This window comes from Phyllostomus hastatus, unplaced genomic scaffold, assembly GCF_019186645.2.
Source record: "Phyllostomus hastatus isolate PE091 unplaced genomic scaffold, TTU_PhHast_1.1 phas_scaffold_21, whole genome shotgun sequence".
NCBI lineage: Eukaryota > Metazoa > Chordata > Mammalia > Chiroptera > Phyllostomidae > Phyllostomus > Phyllostomus hastatus.
Window position 1 is genome coordinate 12,695,898 of NW_025334017.1, and position 24,120 is coordinate 12,720,017.

General features: G+C 34.7%; 1 protein-coding gene across 1 annotated transcript in view; it reads left to right on the forward strand.

The window, feature by feature from the left end:
• The window catches only part of CUNH8orf34 (chromosome unknown C8orf34 homolog), a 302,867-nt gene extending 281,285 nt beyond the window's left edge, over positions 1 to 21,582 (forward strand). Inside the window, 3 exon segments of the mRNA XM_045861369.1 lie at positions 6,081 to 6,174; positions 20,159 to 20,218; positions 21,501 to 21,582. Coding sequence (XP_045717325.1) covers positions 6,081 to 6,174; positions 20,159 to 20,218; positions 21,501 to 21,508 — 162 coding nt within the window. The 3' untranslated portion in view covers positions 21,509 to 21,582.
• Positions 21,583 to 24,120: the final 2,538 nt, after the last annotated feature.

Sequence of the window (24,120 nt, forward strand, 5' to 3'; positions counted from 1 at the left end):
CAATAAACCTTACACTGAAACATCTTCCCACATGTGGGTCCCTGGTATGCTTTTCTTGTTACTCCAGGAAAGGGCCTCATTTTCACTGACAAGAGTATAGTTCACTAAAAAATTATGGATATCAGCCTGATAATACAGGCCATTTCATTAACAAAGTTATTTCCAAACTTTATTCATTTAAGTATGTAAATTATATATGGAGAAATTCATTTTCATGGAAGTAGAGTCTTGATTCTTTGTCAGCAGAAGTAGTAGTCAGCATCCAGTGTATCTAGAGTAGAGTGTAATTTTGTTTTGCTTTTATATGCAACATGCTTCAGGGCTCCTTATTTCATAAGGAAGGATCCTATGGTGATAAAAGTAAAATGAAAGTGATTAACCCTTTTTGAAAGATGGAAACTAGTATTTTGTGCATTAATTCTTAACCAAAGGGAAAGTAATATTTATTGCCTGAATTAAAGTTTCCATTGGTGAAAATTTGAGCAAAGGAACATTTTTTTCCCCTCTAAATACAATGAAGTTTCAGGGCCAGACATGACATAAATCACTGATTGACTGCACTTAGAGAATCCAAAAATAAGCTATTCATGTGGAATAACAATATTGCTGAAGTTTATAAAGCACTTACTCTGTTAGCAGATAGAATGATATGTTGATACAAGGCTAGCAACTGTTTTCCATATGACACATGTCACTATTTCTCACCACTCCTAGTCCCTGGACATTTGCATACTTATGGTGAAAGTGTTTTGGAAAAAGGATGAATGGCATTTCTTTTAAAAGCAATCCAAAGTACTTGCTCTTGGGAATATGAGTTTGTGCTATGCTCAGACCCAGGTTAATATTCCTGTAGAAAAAGGAATTTTTGAATAAGATGGCAAAAAGGAACATGTCAGCTGTTGTTTATAAAAGTATTCATGATTTTAGCTCCTTGACCCCATCAAAAAGAATTATAAGTAGTCTGATGGGCTGAACTTCAGACACACACGGTACTGTTGACATTGAAAAAGAAAACAGGTGCTTTACCAGCTGTATTCAAGGGAAAACCATAGCAAAACATTTAAGCAATCTATTAATAGTAATATTTGTACTATCTCTACAATTCCAACAACTCAACATTCCAAACTATATATTTTACTGAGCTAATGTTCCATCTGTACTTTATGTAATTTGCAACAAAGAATAGTTGGGTGCTTCCTATATCACTTGGGAGTAAAGTCATTGAAACCAGTAACCAACTGTAGTATGGTTGAATAATCTGAACTATTGTGGGCAAAAGTAATACAGCTAAGTTATTAATCATCTCTTCTATTATGAGAACAATTTTGGTATTTGGGCCTAAAAGCTAATTAACCAAAATAACTTTTAAATTAAAAACATTTTTTCATGATCACTTTAAAATTTTCTGTTTTAAATAAAAAGATTTAGCCATTTGATTTTTACCCTACAAAACCAAAAAGCATATCTTTCATAGTTCTTTAAATTTTACATGGCATATTTTTTTAAAAAACTGAAGAATGGGATTTTCCTCTGTTATATGAAAAATTTTGAAAATTTACTTCTGCTGTCTTCTCTACTGTTACAGAATTTTAAATCCAAGATCTTTCACATTTATGCTGCTTCTTTAGTTATATACCCCAAGACCAAACCCAATAATTAATAAACCTGAAAAAATAAGTTAAATCTTAGAAATAAACACTGATTTATAGCTAAATTATATACTCCAAGATTAAATATTTTTAATTCTTTGCTGACTTTCCTTCTAACAGTTCATTCAGTGCCTCTCACATACTACTGACTATAAAGGAATCTAGACCTAAAAATTTATTGCCTGTGAAGTACTAGAGATGAGCTAATCCAGTAGCTTCATCATCTTCATTCTATCCCAAAGGGGAAGTGACATGCCTTAGTTCAACCCTGACAAGAAGTTGTGACTCATGACCCCTGGGGCAAGGAGTTTTAACTGCAAAGCCATCTCTCAGGTGATAGAAATTTAAGTTTTAATCTGATTAAGTAACTATTCTCAAGAGTTGCTCATGCTAATGGACTTGTGATTTTATTTTTAAAGTGAAAATCATTTTTCATTTTTTTTGTTTTTATTTGAATTTTTTAAGATTTTATTTATTTATTTTTAGAGAGGAGAAGGGAGGGAGACAGAGAAACATCAATGTGTGGTTGCCTCTCACGTGGCCCCCACTGAGGACGTGGCTTGCAACCCAGGCATGTGCCCTGACTGGGAATTGAACTTGTGATGCTTTGGTTCACAGCCCGTGCTCAATCCACTGAGCTATGCCAGCCAGGGCTTTTTTATTTGAATTTTTAATTATTATTTTTTAAAATTTTAGAACTGTTTTAGGTTTACAAAATCTATTGCATAAATAATACAGAGAGTCCCTATACACCTCTCCCCCAGTGTCTACTATTATTATTATAATATATTAGTATGGTACACATGTCATAATTAATAAACAGATATTGATACTTTATTAGTAACTAAACCCTTGCTCTATTCAAGTTTTCTCACTTTTCCCCTCACGTCCTTTTTCTGTCCTAACATCCCATCCAAAATATCATGTTACATTGTGTAGTCATGTCTCCTTAGACTGAGAAAGTCTGAGAAATGAGCACAACCAAAAACAGTCTAAGGACTGTTTCATGACCACAGAAGTTTTGAGGAGAACTATTTAGTTCATCATCCCTTAATTGAGATTTGTGTGATATTTTTCTTATGGTTCGACTGAGATAGTGTGTTTTTAGAAGGTAAACCATAGGAGTAAAATTTTATTTTCATCCCGTTCAATCAAAGGAACATGTTATCAATAGGAATTACTGCTGTTGATGTTGACTTTAATCACCTGGCTTTAGGTAGTATTTGTCAGGTTTTTCCCCTGTAAAGTTAGTTATTCTTTTTTGCTTTGCCTTTCCACATTGCACTCTTTGGAAGAAAGTCACTACACATAGGCCACTCTTAAGAAGAGGGAAGTTATTAACCACTTAAGGAAGAGTGTCTACATAAATATTTGCACTCCATCTGCATGGCATATTGGTTTATTTATTGATTTTTTATTTATTCAATCATTTTTTTATCAGAAGGGACTCATAAATATTTATTTTACACTTTGGGTAATAACCCAATGCTACCTTATTTGCTTTTTCTTGCTCAAATTGTTCTAGACTTGGCCACTGATTTTTTTCAGTTTGGGTCCTTTATCCCTTTGATATATTGTCATTATTGTGTGTGTGTGTGTGTGTGTGTGTGTGTGTGTGTGTGTTAGTTTTTTCTTTCTGGCACATCCAGATGCTCTAGACATCTTGTGTATTTCTTGTCTCAGTCCAAGAATTAGTCAAGAGTATGGTTCTTTTATTGAAAAATGGTATTACAAATTAAGACCTGGGTGGTAGTTGTGTTCATTGCTATTGGGGTGCCATTGTGTTTAAGTCCTCTCAGCTGCCAGAGCAGGCAGATATATGTGCGGTTACTAACCCATGTATATATAAATATCTATTAATATTTCTATATGTAGTCATTTGTATATATAGTAAGCTAAATGTGAATCTATACTGATGTCTTCAACTCTAATATGTTATATTTGGACTATTCTAGCCTTGCTTATCTGTAAACTCCTACTTCAACTATCTGTATATCTGTATATCTATGTTGATCTCTGTCTATCTAGATATATAGTTTTTAGAATTGTTAACCTGTACACCCATAGGAAACAAGTTCATCGACTATAGCACAGTTCTTGTGTACAGTTCCTTTTGCTTTTGGTCTTATGGACTCCTCTCAATTTCAATTATTCAGGTCAGCACCTCATTTCCCCACCCCATTCAGTGAGGTTGTTTCATATATTTGTAATGCATTTAGATTACTTTTACATATTTTGCATCTCACTCTGGAATCCCTCAACCTCCTAATTTATTCTTTTTTTTTTTCATTTGAATGCATTGACATGCACTTTGTGGTATGAAGTTCTATGGGTTTTTACAAATGCTTAATGTCTTATAGTCATCATTATAATACCATTCAGAATAGTTTCACGTCCGTAAAATATTCCCCATGCTTTACCTATCAACTCCCTAAACCTTCCAAAACTGGAAAATTATGCCATTTTGAAACTCTACTTTGGAACTAAACATCTCCAAAGGTAACCATCCACAATCAAGGGATAGCAGAGAGGATGTTTCTCTCACAAAGGAATTGATTGATTGATTGATTTTAGAGAAAAGAGGGAAGGAAGGAAAGAAGAAAGCAGAGAGAAAGAAACATTGATTTGTTGTTCCACTTATTGATACATTCATTCATTGGTTGATTCTTGTACATGCCTTGACTGGATATGGAACCAGCAACATTGGCGCATCAGGACAACACTCCAAGTAACTGAGTACCTGTCCAGGGCCCTACAGAAAATTCTTTTTTTAAAGTGAACATACACTGTTTGCTCATGTCATGTCTCTTAGAGATCAGGGGTTGTGAACCTTTATTTTTTTCCAGTTACTGTTGGCACACAGCATTATATTAGTTTCAGTTGTACAGAGTAATATCAGACATTTATATAACTTGCAAAGTGATCACCCCAGTGCCTCCAATACCTATTTGACTGTGAGCCTTTATTTTTGTCTCACTGGTATTTGTCTAAGCAAAATAAAGCAAACTATCTCAAATTGGAGGAAAAGATCATTAAAAAGCAGGGAAGATAGTGAATGAATTTCAGAGAACAAAGACAGTGAAATGACAGATCACATTAACTTTTTGCTTTTAATTTTTAAGATATGTTTGAAAATATTTTCTTGAATCATGTCTCAATAAATTTGAAATTGTTTTCTTCTAAAGAGAATCCATCCTTCCTTTCTCCTTCATCTTCTTCCTTTTTTTTCCTTCTCTACTTTCTCCTACACAAATGTTTCCTGAGTGAATACCTATTTTCTTGCCCAGTACTATATAATAGACACTAGGAATACACAGGTGAAAAAAAGGTATCCATGTCCTCCAGGACTTTCCACATTATTCTGAGGCAGGAAGATAGGAAAGGACAATTATTATATAGTAATTGCTTTATTGGTGCAACAGGCACAGGAATGGAGGATTACTCTGTCTTGCAGGATCCAGGGGAGGCAGTAGAGATGACACCTGAGCCTGAGGGCATGTTCATGTCTGGGACAGATAAATAAATTTAGTGCATTCTAGGCAGGAAGTATAATGCATGAAAACATCTTGGCAGATCATACAGAATGACAAAATTAAGGAGCTACCAGTTAATTATAGCTGGAGTGGAAGGGTCAGTTATTGACCCTATGGAACTGGTGGTAGATCAAGCCCAACAAGTACGGATCATGAAGGGCCTTGAGATTAGATCTCTTCCTGGGAATAATGAAGAGGCTACTCAAGGATAATGAACAAGGGGATGGCATTTTAGAAAACTCATTTTAGAACAAGGGGAATTGGTGGGAAGAAACAGGGAGCAAATGAAACTGAATCCTAAAAAACAAAACTTCATAGATGGCTGTTACTACAGTTGGGATGGGAGATGATAAGGGTCTGTTTTAGATCAGTGGCAGAAGTCATGGAGCAGCAGAGAAGTGTTTGAGAAATATAATAATAAAAATAAGGAAGTGAGAGGGGGAGGGAAATAGTGAAGTAGTACTGAAGGGTGAAGTTACAAATGTTCTCTAAATCCTACTAAATTTTATTCTTATTAAAGGGAATTTGAAGTCTTGATGACAAGAGACTCTGTGCAATTTTATAACAAACATTTTATTATTACATTGCCAAAAACAAGTTCTAAGATTTCCTCAAAAATGTTAATTCAGGAAGGAACATAGCCAAGGTATTTTCTTATTAAGATATTAAATCTTATTAAAAGGAAAATACAAAATAAAAAAGAGTTTAGAGTTAGTGGCATGTCTATGACAGGAAAGTGAATTTAAAGTTAGAACTCTTCCCTGTTGTCAGGAAATTTTCATTATGGTTTGTTGAACATGTACTTCATGGAAACTGAAGTGTTCAACCATTTTGGTCCACATTGGTACTCACAAGTTTATCCTAGATTTCAATCTGAAATGAATTTTCTCTTTGGCAGGATGAATCTTTAAAGCAGTTGCAGGTGGTTCACCAACCATGGATCTTGCCAAGTGACACAGAAAGTGAAGGAGTGGAAGCAGAGCAAGAGAAACGTGAGTAGACCTTACTATTTATTGACAAATTGCTTTTAGCCTAAGGACAGCTTCGATGAAGATGTACCTCTTTCATAATATCAAATATTGTCTGCAAAGAAATTCAGACTTGTTTAGGGAAAACATGCTAAGCTATACTTCATGTATATGGATCTTGATTTAATGATGTTATAATTGTTTTGAAGAGTATCAAACACTAACTTTCTGAAAAAAGTACAATACCTAAAAGAAGAAATTAGCCTTCCTGAAGACTAACATATAATTTTCATTTGAAATGTGAATCTTCTATAAAAACTTAGAGTTAGATCAGTGATAAATAACTTGTGATTACTTAAGAAATTCAAAGTATGTTAAGATCAGTTCATTATTACACATGGAATTATCATTATTAGTTAAATGAGTAAATGTATATAGAATTGACACTTGAACAATGCAGCAGATGTGTATAATTTTTGACTTCTCTGAAACTTAACTACTAATAGCCTAGGATTGACCATAGTTCTTACTGATAGCATGAGCAGTTGATTAACATGTATTTTGTATGTTATATGTATTAAAGATTGTATTTTTACAATAAGTAAGCTAGAGAAGACTTTTCTATTAAGACTTCTGTTATTAAGAAAGTGATAAGGAAGAGAAAATACTTTTACAGTATTTATTGAAAAAAAGTGGTATAAGTGGACCAGTGCAGTTCCAACCCAATGTTGTTCAAGGGTTGACTATAGACACTGTTCTAAGTTCACAGAACAAATCAGTATTACAGTATTTAAGATAGAATATGGAGCTCTTGACTTAAATGGCTGTATTATAATAATAACAAAGAACAGATTACTATAATTTAGCATGACTCAGTGCACGCTCTGCAAGGCTTTGTTGGTATTGTTAGACATATGGGTTTAGCACTCTAGATGAGAGGTTAGGGTCTAAATATATAGAGGAAACAATTTTTAAAATAAATTTTAAAAACAATTTTTAAAATATCAAATTTACCTTTTTAATCAACTGTAGCTGGCACAGAAAAATAAAGATTGTAAGTGATAATGTAGCCTTTGTGATCATTGGTATGAAGTGATTAATTAATAATTCTCCTGATAACTAATGTGTTACACAGGTAGCATTATGATTCTATACCTGGGGGTTCCAGGAAATTCCTCTTCCAGATTAAAGGCATTTAAAAAGCTCATGTGGTCAGAGAGGGCACAGCCAGGAGAGGGACCTAGGAGTCAGAGTGCTCAGGTGAGAGGAGGAGGCATAGAGCCTATGTGTCCATCAGATGGCATATTCAGAAACATAGAGTAATGCAGTGACATTTTACAGATTTCATGGGAGGGAATCAACACCCTCTATTGAAAATAACTATGAAGGCTCAGAAAGCAAATTGTGCTTGAAGGTGCTTCAAGCAAGTACAAAAATAAGAGATTTTTGAAAACCTTTAATGCAAAAAAATTCTAGGTAAAATGGTCAAGGAAAAGAGTATCCCCCAAATTTAGTAGAATTAATAGTAGCCCAGAGCTTTTATGAAAGCAAATGATAGCATACTTACAGCCCCACTCCTCTCACTCTCCACACATTTAAATATACATGAGCTCTGATTCTATAGCTGGATTTAGTAATTTTTACCAAATTTCTTTGAGGTCTTCATAAATTTTATATTTAAAAAAACCCTTCAAACTAATTGTGTGTGTGTATTGTATAGAGACAACATATGGGCTAGTTTTACTCTTGGCTGTTAGATTTAACACACAGGTGCCCAAAGTGGGCAACCCATGAACAACATCCTTACAAGATGCACTGTGTGTTAACTCTGTGAGTGTGCTATAACTTGTGATGTACTAAAACTTAAAAGTACAAAAAGAATTAACCAAATAGAGTATTTAATCCAAATCCAAATTTAAACTTATTTCCTTTTCTTTCAAATCCATATGTCTCCAATCAGTATTAAGTCTGGAAAACAGCTTAATAATGCAAAGGAGATAAAAATCACCAGAATTGGCTTTAACCCTTGTCATCTACTCACTCTGCTTTTCTGCATATACTTTCATGAGATTTTAATCATAATTTGTAATCATGTCCTGTTCCACTAGGGTGCAAATTCTTTGAGAGAAGAAATCTGTTTTCTTTATCTTATTGAGGTACATAATAAGAACTCAATAAATATGAAAAGAATGAATGGATGAATGAGTACTCATATTTCTTTGGTAGTCTCTAAACTTGTTTATTAACAGAGTTGGAAATTTAAAATAAAAAATAATAATTATGACAGAAAAATTGCAAAAATTAATTTTAGTTTAATTAAAATTTTAATATTGTGTTTTTAGGTTAGCCTAGGATTTTGCCATATTGTCTATCACTCAAAGAAGGCTATTCTTGAACTCTCCTAAACATAGACTTTGAACCAAAGCTAGCTGATTTCAGCAATTTTCACTTGGAGGCAATCATTTACAATGGGAAATCATTTGAAATAATATTAGGGTTTAAACATAATTAGGTAGTAATAGGAACTAGCTATCATTGTAGTTAAGCTCATAGCACTGACATGCAAATACTTTTCAAGAGTGGCATCCAATATTCAGGGGCTGGGACAGTGTAAGACGGTGCCATGGAAGTAATGGTCTCTGCACTGATACTTGTATTCAATGTAGGTGGTTTGTGGAACAGCTGACAAGATACATATAGATCCTTTACTTTATTTTCTCAGTGACAAGGACTAAATGACATAAATCTATGTGAACCCACATCTGATTTAGAGTCTAGAAGCTCATTTTTTAGAAATTTATGGTGAGGAAAAGGACAAGATTCATCATTCTACCATTAACACCTGTTTTTTAACTCAGCTTCCTATAAATTATACCTAGCTTTCTATAAATTATACCTAGATAATCTTGTGGAATTTTCTAATTTCTTGAGACAAAATTATCATGGCAAAAGGTTTCCAAATAATTTCAGGATCTTTGTAGTGGTGCATATTTCTTATTGTATCATTTTAAAACAAATCATACATCAAATAAGTTTTATTAAAGAGCACATTTTAGGAAAAGTTGCCTTAAATAATTAAATGGGAAGCTTAAAAATTTTAATTATAAACAATATAAGCAAAACCCTTAATTAAGAATATTTTTCTTTTAATACTGAAGTATAAATCACAAGTTTAAAAAATTATGTCAGGGTATGCTTGTTTTCAGTCTCTCAAATTATGGTCCAAAGTCACTGTGAAACTCAAACCACAGATATTTGGATCTATTGGGGTACTTGTTTGATATTCATAATTTTGGACTCCACTTTGGACTTACTGAATCAGAATCTTTGTGCATGGAACTTTGAATTCTACATTTCTAATAAACTCTTCATGTGATTATTGCTTATTCTAAGATTGAGAATTACTGAAATGAAAAGTTCAATGAATCTGTAAATTGTTTGGATAGTGTTTTCTAGTTTTTCCATTGTAAAGTTAATTTTAACCTACCTTTCTATATTTTCTCTGGAAGCAAGTCACTAATTCTAGCTTGCATTCAACAAATATGTTATTCCCATGATCTGGCCTGTATAGTTTCTAAAAAGAAGTCTGCATCTAATATTGTTGAAGAATCTTTGTAGATGTTGTGGTTTTTGTTTTGTTTTGTTTGCCTGCTTTCAATATTTTTTCTTGGTCTTTGTCTTTTGGTAAAGGGATATGTAGGTGTGGATATCTTTGAGTTCAATGTTATTGAAGTTTCTTGAGCTTCTTAGGTATGTAGATTAATGTTTTTATCAAATGTGTGAAGTTTTCAATCATTATTTCTTTAAATATTCTTTCTGCCCCTTTTAATCTTACCTCTCCTTTTGGGACTCTGGTTTTATATGTTTTGGTACACTTGATGGTGTCCCAAAAGGTCTCTGAGGAAGTGTTTATTGCTCATTTTTTTTAAGAATTCCTCAGAAGTTCCTATGACTGGATTTCAACTGGCTTAAGTTCTTTGATTCTTTCTTATACCAGCTCAGAACTGATTTTGAGACCCTCTAGTAAATTTTGCATTATAATTACAGAATTTTTATTTTCCCCTTAATATTTTATATGTTTTATTGATAGTCTCATTTGGTAGGAGTTCATTTTTATGCTTTTTAAAGATATTATTTGACATGATTTCTTTTAGTCCTTTGACTATATTTATAGTAGTTGACTAAAGTCTATATCAAAGCAGTCTTTGATTTAAGGTCTGTCATATGAGCTTCCTCAAGGAGAATTTCAGTTGACTGCTATTGTTCCTGTTTGTGGGACATACTTTTATGTTATTTAGCATTTATAATATTATGATTTATAAAGCATGTCACTTTTTTGTTTCTTTAAATATGAACATTTAATATAATATAATTTGGGAGCTCTGGAAATTGGCCCATCCCACCTCCCCTGGCCCAGTTTGTTTTTGCTGGTGTTTGTTTTTGTTATTGTTGCTACTTTTTATTTAGTCACTTTCCTGAACTAAGCTGTAAAGCCTATATTTTTTTATTCTATGCCATCACTGAAGTCTTTGCTCAGTTAGCTAATGATTGGGCAAACTATGAAAGATGCCATGAACACTCCAGTGGTCTACAGTGATGGTACACAGAACCCATTGGTCCACAAGAGGTGAGAGATATAGACTTCTCAGGTCTTTCCTGATCAGATGCATAACACTGCATCTGTGTGGCCTTCTAGATGCCCAGAAATACATCAGAGCTTTTGAAAGCCTTCTATGAATATCTCATTTACCAGAATTTCTTTTAAATTTTTTTGGTAAAACTCTTGTTTGCTTCGACTGGTATTACTAACTCAGGCAGCTGCTATGTAAAACTTTTGTCCCTGACTGCTTTTGACAAATTCATAGAGACAGGGTTTCTCACCATGTGAACTTTGATTCAGGTCAAATAAATAAAAAAAACATTCAAGTGAGGATTCTCCAGGCAGCTTCCATTTGGTCAGTTCCCTGGAAATGGGATATTTGGGGGAACTTGGCATTGTTTTGCCCTCAGAGATGCCAGGCTGCTGCTTCATGGCTATAGTTACTGTGGGGCTGCTCGCTTTCAAAGCTTTTGCACAGCTGCTGATATTGAATAACTTAAAACTATACACACCTTACTGTTTGTATACTTTAATAAGCTGCTTTCCTTTAATAAATGTTCTATGAATTGTTGGAAGTTTTTGGATAATTTCCAGCATCCTGAAAAAGTTGATTTTGGTGATTTTTGCTAGTGTCCTCATTGATTTTATAGAGGAACAGAATTTTGGAGATCCCTACATGCCAATTCCAGATATGTTTCTCTACTCCTGTTTTTCTTGAATTCATCATCTTAGTTTTCTCTTTCTTCAAGGAGTGGGAGTATGGCATCTTTGTAATGAGCTACAGAACCAGATGGTGTCTACTTCCTTGAGTCCTAGTTTCATGAAAGTGACCAAAAACAATTTTATAGTAAAATAAGTTTTGGGAAATTGTACATATTATATATGAGAGACTCTCAATTGCAAAAATACCACTGATAAAACAACTTTTCAAAAGGGACAAGGCAGCTGTATAATTTTAAATGAACAGATAAGGTATAATCAGCAGCCTGGCTTAAAATGAGGAAAAATATTCTCCACTGTTGACTTGAAGAACTGCTATATAGTATTTTCTAAAATATTTACATCCTAAAGTCACTGAATAGTCCTACAGCAACAAGATCTGTTTGACTGTGTTTAAGCCCAAGGTTTGTTTTTATTTACTTTTATTTATTTGTTTGTTTTTATTTTTAAACAATGCTCATTAATTCCTACTTTCAAAATACCTATCACTTGCAGAATGCCTATTAACTGCCAGAAGAACAAGTGTTCTGGGATTTTAAGGGGTGGTAATTCAATCCAATCCTCTAAATATTAATTCTCTCCATTTAGTGAAGAGGAAATTGAGGCGCCAAGCAACTGTAGGCTTGTTCATGTCACCCAGCTAGTAGCCAAGGGAGGACTAGAATCAAGGGCTCTTGACTGAGCCCAGTGATGTTTATCCCCAAAGCTTCATCCTTCACTCATGATTTCCCTTCATTCCCCTTTGTTACCAGGGGTGACAAAGTCTATGCTGCGACTCTTGAGAGCCAAAGTACTTCAGGCAGTAGTGGGGCTATGAGTTTCTACTACCCACCCAGGATATGGCTAGGCTTTTCACCTTGAAGAAAAACCTTTGTTCTTTGTAACCAAAGATCAGGTTATTTCTTTTCAGGTGATCTCCCAAGGTTTGTATTTGAGCCATGCTTGAGGCAGTGGTATTATACCACAGCTGATTATCTTAATAGGCAAAAGATGCTGGCACTGTATCAAATGAAGGGGTAGAGGGAATGTGGGAGAGTAGTGAACTATAGAAAGCACAAAGACCACAATAATGCAATAGCTAATGAAGTCAGAGAGATGTCAGGGCTCCATGAGACTTGTAACTCTCGGGATATTAATGGTATTAGCTGTAACATCAGAAATAGTGTCTATAGACTTCAGGAGTTATGGGAAACATAACTCAGGTAGTGTTATTTAAAATCAACTGGTTTATTCCACATGACACATGTATTTGTAGAAGAAAATATTCACACACTGGAAACAAGAAAAAATAAAATAATAATAATAATACGAAACAAATACCACAAGAATAACTAGAAAGGTGAGATATTAAAGTAAAAAACACAAAAACTTCTGGCAAATTATAGTTACTTCTAAAGGCAAAGAAATCTTGGTAGTTTTTATTCTTACCTTGCACATTTAATCTTCTATGAGTCTTAGAAAATTCTAAGTCTTTGCTAAGAAATTCAGGGCATCTGAACTGACACCAGGCAATAAATCCTCAAAATTGGATATATCAACATTTGCATGTTTGGTAACTGTTATCATTATAAATATTTAAGGATTTATCTTTAATCAATAAATATAAAAGTGAGTTAATGACTACTGTTAATTATCTGTTAGAAGCAAAAATTCTAACACCAAATTGTAATTTCTCTCTATAATATTGATTTTAGAGAATATTTTTGGTTATAAATATATTTTTGCAATTTCTAGAGGCCAAATACCTCTGAATTATTCATGTGACATTCTTACTTTGAAATGTTTCCCATGTCTGTGGTAAAATTTTGATATTATGAATGGTTCAATTGATTCCTAAGTTTCTAGAAAAAATTTAAATGGTAGCATTTAATGACATTTAAGACATAATCTCACAAACCAAACTATTATTAAGTGTTATGGGAAAATGTGCCAGGTTGCTCAGCAATATATAAGGTTGCATGCTTCAAGACTACCTGCCTTTTTTATTAAAACTTCCTTGTCACATGCAATAGTAGTCAGAAAATTTCATAACAGGCATCAGAGAAGGCTTTGTTTAAAAAATAAGACAGCCAAACTGTTCCTTTGGAGTGCAAAATTCTTTAGATTATTTTAAGGAATTCTTTAAAATTAAAAATAGGAGATACATGGTCCACTTTTTGTTGTTTAAAAAAGTCAAATGTATGAATGAGTAGCACATGTTTTTGTTACTTTTACCAAGTATTTGTTTGTCTTGGAATATTCTTATATTTGCCATAGGTATGCTAACATGACAAAATAAAATAATGAACACAGAATGAAGGGAAATCTAGCTTATTCTTTAACTTGGATGGATTTAGCTTGCAGGGCAGCCTTATAGAAGATGGGATATATTTTCACAAATGAGAACAATGTATTGGGCTGGCCACAAGTGAAGCCCGTTTCATCTCTGTGGATGTTGCTCTGTGTATTTTCAGTTACTGCAAGAACTTGAGCATGTTCACACCAGCCAAATCATTCCATGGTTTCCGGGGCTTGTTTTGCAACATTGACCTTCAAAATTAAGTGGACCTGGACCTTTTTGTCTGAAATCAGGAATTTAAGATTCTCCCATAAATTTCATATGCCCCATAGGTCAGATTGTTTCCTAAGAGTAGTCATGTTTATGGGTCTAGAAAAATCAACCTGCTTACAATGAGAAACTGCAATGTGCTAAGCTCTATGGCATGAAAGATGAAAAAAATTAGTATATGATCTCTTTTCTTTAGTAGGTTACAGAGACATGCATAAGCACATGTACCATAGGGCAGATTGTTTCTCAAGAAGTAAATAGAATGTTACGAATGCCAAAGGAGGGAAACACCACATTGTTTAAGCAGTAGGAACGTGGGACTGGAGACACCTTCTTGAAGAAGAGTTGGCTGTTGTGTTGTTCAAAGCTCCGATATCCTTCCTTAATTATTATCATTTTATGGTGTTCATCATCTAACGCCTTGTGTGCCCATTCCTATTCTCTTAATTTTGGTCATGTAGTCTTGTAGCCATGTATGCCTGCTTATTTTTAATTAAGTATTGAAATTGTATATGACAAATTGCGAAGATAATTTGAAGCCTAAAATGATATTAACTTCTTCTAGAGAAGATTTTAACTTTGCTTTCAAAGATGTAATGGGATAATAGCCATCCTAGATTATTTGAAATTCAGCAAGAAACTGAGAAGACTGTATTAAGTTGGACTTTATTCGTTGAGCATGCTCGCATATGTCTATGTCCTCTTCCTGTCCTACAGTGTGGCCCTTCAGAGTGGCAACCCCAGACCTAGGGAGTTTACTTGGGTCCCCTCCCTCAGTGACCCTGAAGGTCCAGTTTCTGTCCTGCTGGTGGAGGAATTTTTGCAATCACTCTTTTGGTTGTCAGCCTCTCAGAATTTTCTTCTGTAATTGGCAAGTACCTTTTGAGGAAGTATGTCCCCAAACTCCATGCTTATTTCTGTTCATCTTCTTATTCTCCTATATATTGTCCATTTAATACTTTATTATTTTGAAAGGTCTCTGATGCCTTCACACATGCTTTTAAAACTGTTTTACATGTTTTAGTGGGATACTTTATCTGGATATTTTACCCAACAATTCCTGGGTTATCAGTTTCTCACTTCAAAATATTTCAACAAATTTGAGCAGAATTAGCACATCTTCAGATTATTACATTTTGTTTTTATAGAGTAATAAAAGATTTACTTTTTATTGCTTTAACTTGTGCCAAACATAGTGTCAGATACTTAGCATGTGCTTGGTAAATATTCATTAAGTCTAAGTTCTTATTTTTGGCTTAACATATAACATGTGAAATGGTTTCTATTTATGCAAAAAAACTAATGACAATATTTACTTTATCTCCTATTCCATAAGGACTTCCATCACTCACACCTTATTAGGCTTCCACTTACCTTTACTCATATTACTATTAATGACACTGTGTTCTTACTTACCTCTGCATGGAATTTGTTCCCAGTCACTTGTTAGGTCCCCAAGCAGTTTATTAAGGGACTTACTTTTTTTTCCACGAGCATACACATGTCATTTAATTATGTCATTGTGAGGCAAATTTCCTTTTTCTAGAAGCTATGATGGAATGGGAAAACTGGGAGTCAGGAGACTCATCAAAGTTCTTGCTTCTTCCCTGTGGTCCTCAGACGAGTGAGTTGCAGAGAAGCAGCTCACATTCATGTTCATTGTGTTTGCTCAATTCCCAGACTAATTATCAGAGGTACAGTCACTACATGGGACTGAAGGGGAATGCTGTCCTCCAACATTCTCTGCCAAATGCTTTATGCCTTTTACTTACTAACTAGGAATGATTTTATCTTTTCATTTATGAAGCCACAGCTCATCTTTCTTAATTATTCTATAGTTTCTGCATTCAACAGACCTCTAATATACCTTGGCACTTCAGAGGAGAGAAGGAATATAGTCCTAATTTGAGCCAAAAAGAGTGGCATCTCCCTTGGGTGGGCTCGTGGGTGGCACTGGCATCCTGTGTGCTGCTCTCACATATTCTTCCAGACTGTACGCATTCATCTCATGCCTAGTAATCGGGGAACCTGCCGCCAACACCATCACTGATCCCAACCTACCTTATTATATATTCCTTCCCTTTTCCTCCTACTTCAGACTTGTCTTACTTTTCTCAAACTAAAGGGGGAAAATCAATGTTCTAAGCACAGAATTTCAAAAATGTGGCATCATAAATCTTTCTCACTGAGAGAATTAGCATCTCTTCTAATAGGTATTAATTTAATAATAAATTCAAAAAATTGTCCCATAGCCTGATATAAAATAGAACTACAAAGTCAATTTGGGGAATATATTTAGAGTTATTGCATTCCATTTCTCTTTAAAGCCTGTTATAAGTAATTGACATTTTAAGGTTATAGAGAAACATGTATGTCTCTAAAAGAAGAGGAAATGAAAGAGGACTGACATTTATTCAATTTCTGTAGCACCTCCTTTTATTCCTGTGACAACTTAATGTGTGGGTGGTAGTGCTCTGATTTTACAATCTCAGATTTATTAAATATCCTTTCCCAAGGATACACAATTAATAAGTGCCATTTACATTTTAACTTAATTTAAGGTCGTATGTTCTCCTCTGAAATGCCATTCTCTAGAAGCTGAAAGAAGAAGGAAGGTGGAAAGTATGTATAAATAGTACCAAGAGGGGAACTATTTCACTGAGAACTGAAAGAGTTTGTATCATAAAGAAAATACTATGAAACATGAAAATAAGGAAAAGTGACATATAAAGAAACAAGCAGTAATACATTTGAGTAGGAAATCTGCTTTTAATATAGCTTCAACTTGATTTACTTGTATTTACACTGTGCCCCAAATTATTATCTACAGGCAAAGTCATCCAGAAAATTAAGGGAGGCATATGTGATAAACATAAAAATTAAAATTTAGACAGAATAAAATAAATAACATTTAGTAATTACATTAAGCATGTTTTCAATCTTGTAGTAAGCTATTTAAAATAGAACAACTATTCAAAGCGTGCTGCCAAATTTCTTCAAAATGACTTGTTTTGAAATGTTGACTAAATATCCAAAAAGTCTGTATCAACTTTAGTACAATTAAACATTCTCTTCAGACCAAAAACATAGTTTTTTTATATTCTATGTGGCTTTCTCCTTCATATTAGGACAAAAAGCATTATCCATTTGTGAACATTCAAAATAATTTTCAGAAAGTTTCCACTAGTTATATAGACTTTGTAATTTATAAATTGCTGTCACATATTTAATTTCAAAGATTAACCTATTAGGGGAAATTTAGTCTTAATATTCACATCTTACATTATAAGTATTTAATATACATTTATTTAGTATTTATTTCTATATTCACTGTTTATTTACTTAATAATATTTACTCAGTGAATTGAATGAATGATTCAAGCCTAAATCTCCATCTTCTGATTATTGAGGAAGGCCATGATTAGAAACATGGACAAATCTGTGTAATAAGTGATTTATTGGTATGGACAACCAAACACGGTACATTCAGCGACATTTCAAATGTCCACTCTGTTGTTCCTCTGTGGTAATGATAGTTTAGTGTTCCATGAACACAGTCTTCAATGCAGCATTTGCATCAGTTCCTACACATGTGCTGTAATGCATTGCTTCAGCTGATTTGTGTTGCTGTTCTTCACTGAATAAACCCGTACCTGCAGCATTTGAAGAGTGTTCTGATGTGTAAACAAATTATCTTTATTTCTAGAATTTAGACTCCTCTCTCACTTACTTTTTCTCCACCCCTCACCCCCAAACTGCTTCATTTCTTCCATTCCCACAAGCTTGGGGAATAGTGGGCTATCCCCTTACATTGAGTGCTACTTCACAGAGGGAAACCATGTAAGGCTGGACACCTAAGTCTGTTGTCGTACAAGAACAACATCATGCCAAAGTTCAGTTCAGAAACTTGAGATTAGTTACTTCTGACTCTCATTCCTTTACTGTTGACCACTCTGCCTCGCCCGACTGCCCCTATCAAAATAAAATCATCTTAATTTTGTATTCTTAACCACCATGGATATATTGCCCAGAACTTCCTACTGTATCCTATGCAACTGGAATTTGATTTGCAAACCAATTGTCCTTTAATGATATTGAAAGAACACACTCCATATCTTTTTCCCCCTCCCTTATTTGAAGTAGGTTCTTCTAGAAGACACTGCTTGTTCCTTCCTTCAGTGACCATGTGTCTTGACATGGTGCTTACACCATTAGGACGCCTTAACATTCTACTTGAAATTCTCCTTTTTATTTTTTGGGGCTTATGCCATTTGCCCTGCTGTCTGGTTTCTTTTCTTGTCATTATTATCCTACCAGTCTCTTCTGTTCTTTCATGTGGGATGCATACATTTGGTTCATTGTTTTCTTCTCTACCACAGCTCTTATTATTGAACAGGAAATTTTTAAGTGTCAGCTGAATGCCTTATCCAATGTTTTACCATTATCATTTCTTAGCCTTCTCAAATTTAGTGGCTTTCCATGGCAATGTATTTTTTTTTCTTGTCAAATGTGAAATAGCATCCAACTCTAAAATTTTAGGTTGCCATAATCTACTCTCTGTTCCAAACCCTTCCCCTTAAGATTCTCTATTTCCTATTAAACCTACATTTCAATTTTGTTTGCTACCCAAACACTTCACTACTCTTTCTTCTCCAAGTATGTCAGGCCACAACAGGCTTCATCCTTCACCCTAAAGTCCATGCCACATAGAACACTGATACTCAAAGTGTGGTCCATAAATCAGCAACACCAGCATCGGCATCTCTTGGGAACTTGTAAGAAATGCAGTTTTCATGGGCTCCACCCTACATTTACTTAAGTCAGAAATTCTGATAGTGAAGCTCACAGCAATGTTTTCAAAAGCTCTCCCAGTGATTCTGATACCCTTAAAATTTGAGAGTTGCTAATATAGAGCATTGATTCAACTGGTTTCTTACCAGAACCTTTAACATCTTTGGCTGATAAGGAAGACCCAAAGGTGAATGCATCATTATTTTGTTCACAAACCCTTCCATAAGTAAGATTTCAAAAAAAGTGTCAAGTGCTCCAGCCTTGTGAAATAAAACACTCATATTCCATATACAATCACTGCCTTCAATCCAAATGTTCTTTGTCGCTCCTATTTATCTAATTTTGAATATTGTGAAACTGTCAGATGCCCATTGCTTAATGATACTTCCAAAGATGTCTCTCTGATAACCATCCTTATTGGAGGATGGTGAGCAATGCAAACTGGCTCAATGTCAGCTGGATAAGAAAAGGTGGAGACAGAATTAGAATCCACGTGCATCTGAATACAAAACCCATGCTTTTGCTCTTCCACTGCTGAATTATATAAAGCAGCAGTTGCATCGATATGCCTTTAGTTGAAGAAGTACCTACCATTGGTCTCTATAGAATTTTTAACAGTGAGTTACATAAAAATCTATTATCAAATCACTTTGATGAATATCAGGTTAAATGGTTTTTATTATCATAGAACTCTTAAGAGCCCTGAATACCATTGGTGTGTATTGATTCCCTTATTTCATCTGCTTTTATGCTGTTTTATTTCCTCATGGTTTTAAACTTGTCCCACTAGGCACTGCTCTCTTGCCTCAGGGATGTGTTCCTAATTATATTTAGTATGCAATGTTATAGATATGGTGTGTAGGTATGTATATGCACTACTTCATGTAAATCTCATGATGACTTTAAGATGATGGCATGAAATTACAGATATTATAGCATCACAATACCATGGCATGTATCCATCCAATCCTGAATAAGCTGTGTAAAGGTAACATTCTGTGGAACTTACTTTCCTGTCTAACCCATGCTGAACATATGAAATATGGCTTTGATTTAGGTAGTAGCTTCCTGCAACCCACATAGGTATTCATGACACTATCCAGAGGGGCATTTTGCCCTAGATTTTATTTAAAAATCAATAAAAGTTTACATTGAAAATGACTAAATTATGAGAGTATACTCACTATTAAACAGTTATATGTAATTACAGCTTGCTATATACTATAAATGTAGTTTTAATATTAATTTCAATTAATCTTCACTCTAAGTTGGTTAAGTCACTAGAGAATTATGTTGAATGGATCTGTTTCCTGGTCCAGAATGTTATCTCTTTTTCTTTTGTTGTGCAGGTTCTACTGATCTTCTTCTTTGTGTTCCGTGTTCTTCTTGTCCTACTCTGGTCTACTCTGGTATGTTTGCTCAGGGCACTTTATATCCATGTCAGGTAATTATGGGAACTGTACTACAACTGCTCAGTGTTCAGGTGTTTAGAATAGATAGTCTTCAGGGCCTATAATGAGAACAAAGATTTTCCTCCAAGTACTCTGCATAATGTCTCCTTTTTTGTGTGATGTTCTGTGGGCCTCAGGCTCCTCACTGAGTCTGTACTCACTGAGCAGGTGGGATGGGGATTTTAGCCCCTTCTTCTTGGCGGGAAAATCCCTTTTAAATATATGTGAGATGAAAACATATTCCCCCACTGCAGACCACGTAGTCCGTGGCACCATTAAATATTTCCTGGAGATACAGCATCTCAGAGCAATTTCAGATCCATGGACATGAAGTCGGTCTGTGAACTGGATATATAAAGATGAGCACTTCACAGTACCTTCTCTCAAGTATGTTACAGACAGAAGCAAAGATTGAGTTTACCCTTAGCAGTGAGGGTCACAGCATATCAAAATTAGAAAGAAGTTTGGAACCATCTACTTCTTTTCCAGTATACTGCTGATTGTTTCTCTGCAAAACTTCTACCCAATCGTCATCCAGCCTCTGCCTGAGATGAGAAGTACACTATCTGCTTTGGCAGCTCATTCAATGTTGTTCTGCTCTAATGGCTCACTGACCCAATAATTCTATGTTAATAAATCACCTAAAAGTAATTTGTGCGATGCACCACTGTGTACTTATCAGAATATTATATTCATTGCACATATTTTACAATAAAACATGGGAACTGTTTTATAATAAAGTGTGGAAAACATATAAAAATGAAAAAAATACCTAATGATCAACAAGAGAATTAAAAATTTATAACAATCTATAAAATAGAATATGCATCTACTATCAAAGATGAGATATATATATATATATATATATTAACTGACCATATACACATATTTATACTATGTTAACTGGATATATCTAGCTATCTATACCTATATATACATTCTGAAGTGGAAAAATTTTTACAGTATTTTTACATAAAAAGTGAGTCAGTAAATTAAACGTAATTTATTTTTGTTATATATAACACATACACGATACTGTCTGAATGGTTACAAACAAAAATGTATCAAAAAGCTTATGCACCCCTATGTCCATCGCAGCATTATTTATAATAGCCAAGGCATGGAAACAACCTAATTGTTCATCAGTACATGGATGGAGAAAGTTCATATATATTCTTAATATGCCACATATATGCATTTCATTAAGCACATTTTGTTTTGTTTTGTTTCTCTCCTACAGGTCTGTGAAACAGGCAAAGGTTGCAAGTGGTCCTTAAGGAAATTGCAATTATTCAAATCCTTATGTATAGTTCTAATTTATTTACTATGTGTATTCATTTAAAGAATGGTTATTTTTATAATATCAATAATGAACACATACTCTTGTAACCAGGGGCTGTCTAAGTGTGTATCAGAGAACACTAACCCTGGCGAAGGATTCTGGGGTGGTCAGGATGCCTGCTGCCTCTTCACATGGTTAGTGTTCTGGGTTTAGATTACTTTATATCTAGCGATTAAGATTACTATTTGATACAGTAAATATTGCCTGATCCAAATAACTTTGCGTAAAATTTTTCGGTATTTTAACTTGTCTGGGGTTTTCTATTTCTTCTATTTTTATAATATTTTTCTCATTTTTAGATTAATAAACATTATACTTACCCACGTGTGCCAAGACATGCCACTTAGGTATCTCTGGGAGTTAGCTCCTGGGTGTCCCGACCTGCCCTGTGTGTTCTGTGCTGCAGCGAGGAGTATTCTCCATCACCACTCCTTTCTGCAGTATTGTCACTGCTCTTAGCAAAACAAATTATTGATATGTTAACTCAATAAAGCAGATCAATAGGAATGGAATGCATGCCCCAAAGCATATGCAATGAAAATTGTTTGCCCCTTTACCCAATTATTGAACAGAATTAAGACCATCCATTTTAAATTTGATATATGCTTGCTTTTGGAATGTGTTATGCATTGATGCTAAGTGAATGGATCTAAGTAAATTTATTGAGTATCTCAACTGTCTGTTGTATTTAATTGTCTTAACCTAAGTTTTTTTTCTGAACCTTTAAGATGTAACTCAATTATACAACTGACTATATAACTGTCAAAGAAACAAATGTTAAAGGAACAGAACCTGGCTAAAAAATAAACAAAGAAATTCCGATTGTATGACTGAAGTCATATTTTAAATCAAATAACACATTTTCCTACATTAACATTTTAGTCTATGTAGAAACTCATGAGACTAATTTTCATGAAAGTTATTTTATTTTATAGGTAGAAACACATTAAAGGCTTAGAAAATAGTATATTTTTTAGCAAAACAGAGAGAACACAAGAGAGTAAGTTTACAGAACCAGAACGGTCCTCCATTTAAATATCCTTACCACAAAGAACATTTCTTCAAAAGTGTCTGAGGAGCCAAATATTTGCCGTATTCATAACAGTTTTTCTCTGATGCACACTATCCCTAATTCCTGCATCTGAGCCATACTCTCCTCCAGCCACCACTTGGCCAGTTTTTGTCCTTTTCTTGTCCACTGACCTGTTCCTGGGGATAGTCACGCTACTAAGTGCCACATTAAACTCAGGAATCAGATCTGTCAGGATATCAAGTATGTATTTCAAAAAATGCTCCCAAAGACAAACAAAGCCAAACACTAATTAAAGTGGTAAGAGTAGATTTTAATCAGTGATAGACCATTACAATAGGGAAGAGGGTCCAGCATGAACTGAGCTCAGCTTCTATTCGTGCAGAGGTGACTAGATGTTCTGAAGAGTGAATGAGGGAGTAAGAATGGGGAATTGCCTGGGCTTGAACAGTGTCAAAGAAATGGAAGTTTTTTAAAAGAATGACGTTGGTCTATGGGAAACTCACCTGGTTTGCCCACTGACACTCTATCCATAACACTCTCACATTGGGATGAATGAAATCATTTGCACTGAGAGTCTGCAGTTTGTATAGGCCAAGTTCAAGATCTGGTCAAGAAGAGGACTGAGAGGGGTCAGGATAGAGTTTGACCAAACAGAGACTCTTTATCAATGTCAGTGAGGCAGGACACACACTCCGCAATCTTGGTTTCTCTTATTTGTCACCTCCAAGGACAGGACAAAGCCAGTAAACAACTAGAGCCCAAATCAGGACATTTCTTTAGATTGCTTTCCTATCTCCTGTTTCGAATGTTACAGATGAAATCTGAATCTGTTTGCACTCATCTGGGCTCTGTTACTTATTTTGCCTCTTTTTCATGTCTTAGCAAAGACCCAGAATTAGTTATTACAATTGTAGGGCTTGAAAATCCCATGGGAGAAGGGGTTCTAGAAATATTCCTCAGATTTCCTACTTTAATATCACTTTTGTATACAGATGGCTTTGGGCCCTAAGTCACGCCATGGCCCCTGGGTGTCTCTGACTGGTAGTGTCTGACCTTCTGGATATGAAGGCTGGGCACTTACTCTCCAGGGCAATGCAGTCTTAGGGGGGAAATGTACCTATGAATAGATGGTTTTTAAAAAGTGTGGTAATGTGCAATGATGAGCACATTTATAAACTAGGCTACTATGGGAGCTCAGAAGAGCATTTGTGAACCTGTCTGGGATCTGGACTTGGAAGAGTATGATTTGTGGGGGAGCCGGGAAGTCAGAGAATGGCCCATGGAAAAGATAATGCCTCAGCTGGTTCCCTGAAAACAAGATGGAGTCAAGTGAACACAGAGACAAACACAAGGGTCTTTAGGGGGAGAAAAATAATGAATCGAGTATGGACATCTGAGTGACCAAAGCGTACATGAGGATGAGAGCAAAAAACACATGGTATTTATTACTGAAGCACATAGAGTATGATGTGAGGTGGTTGGTGG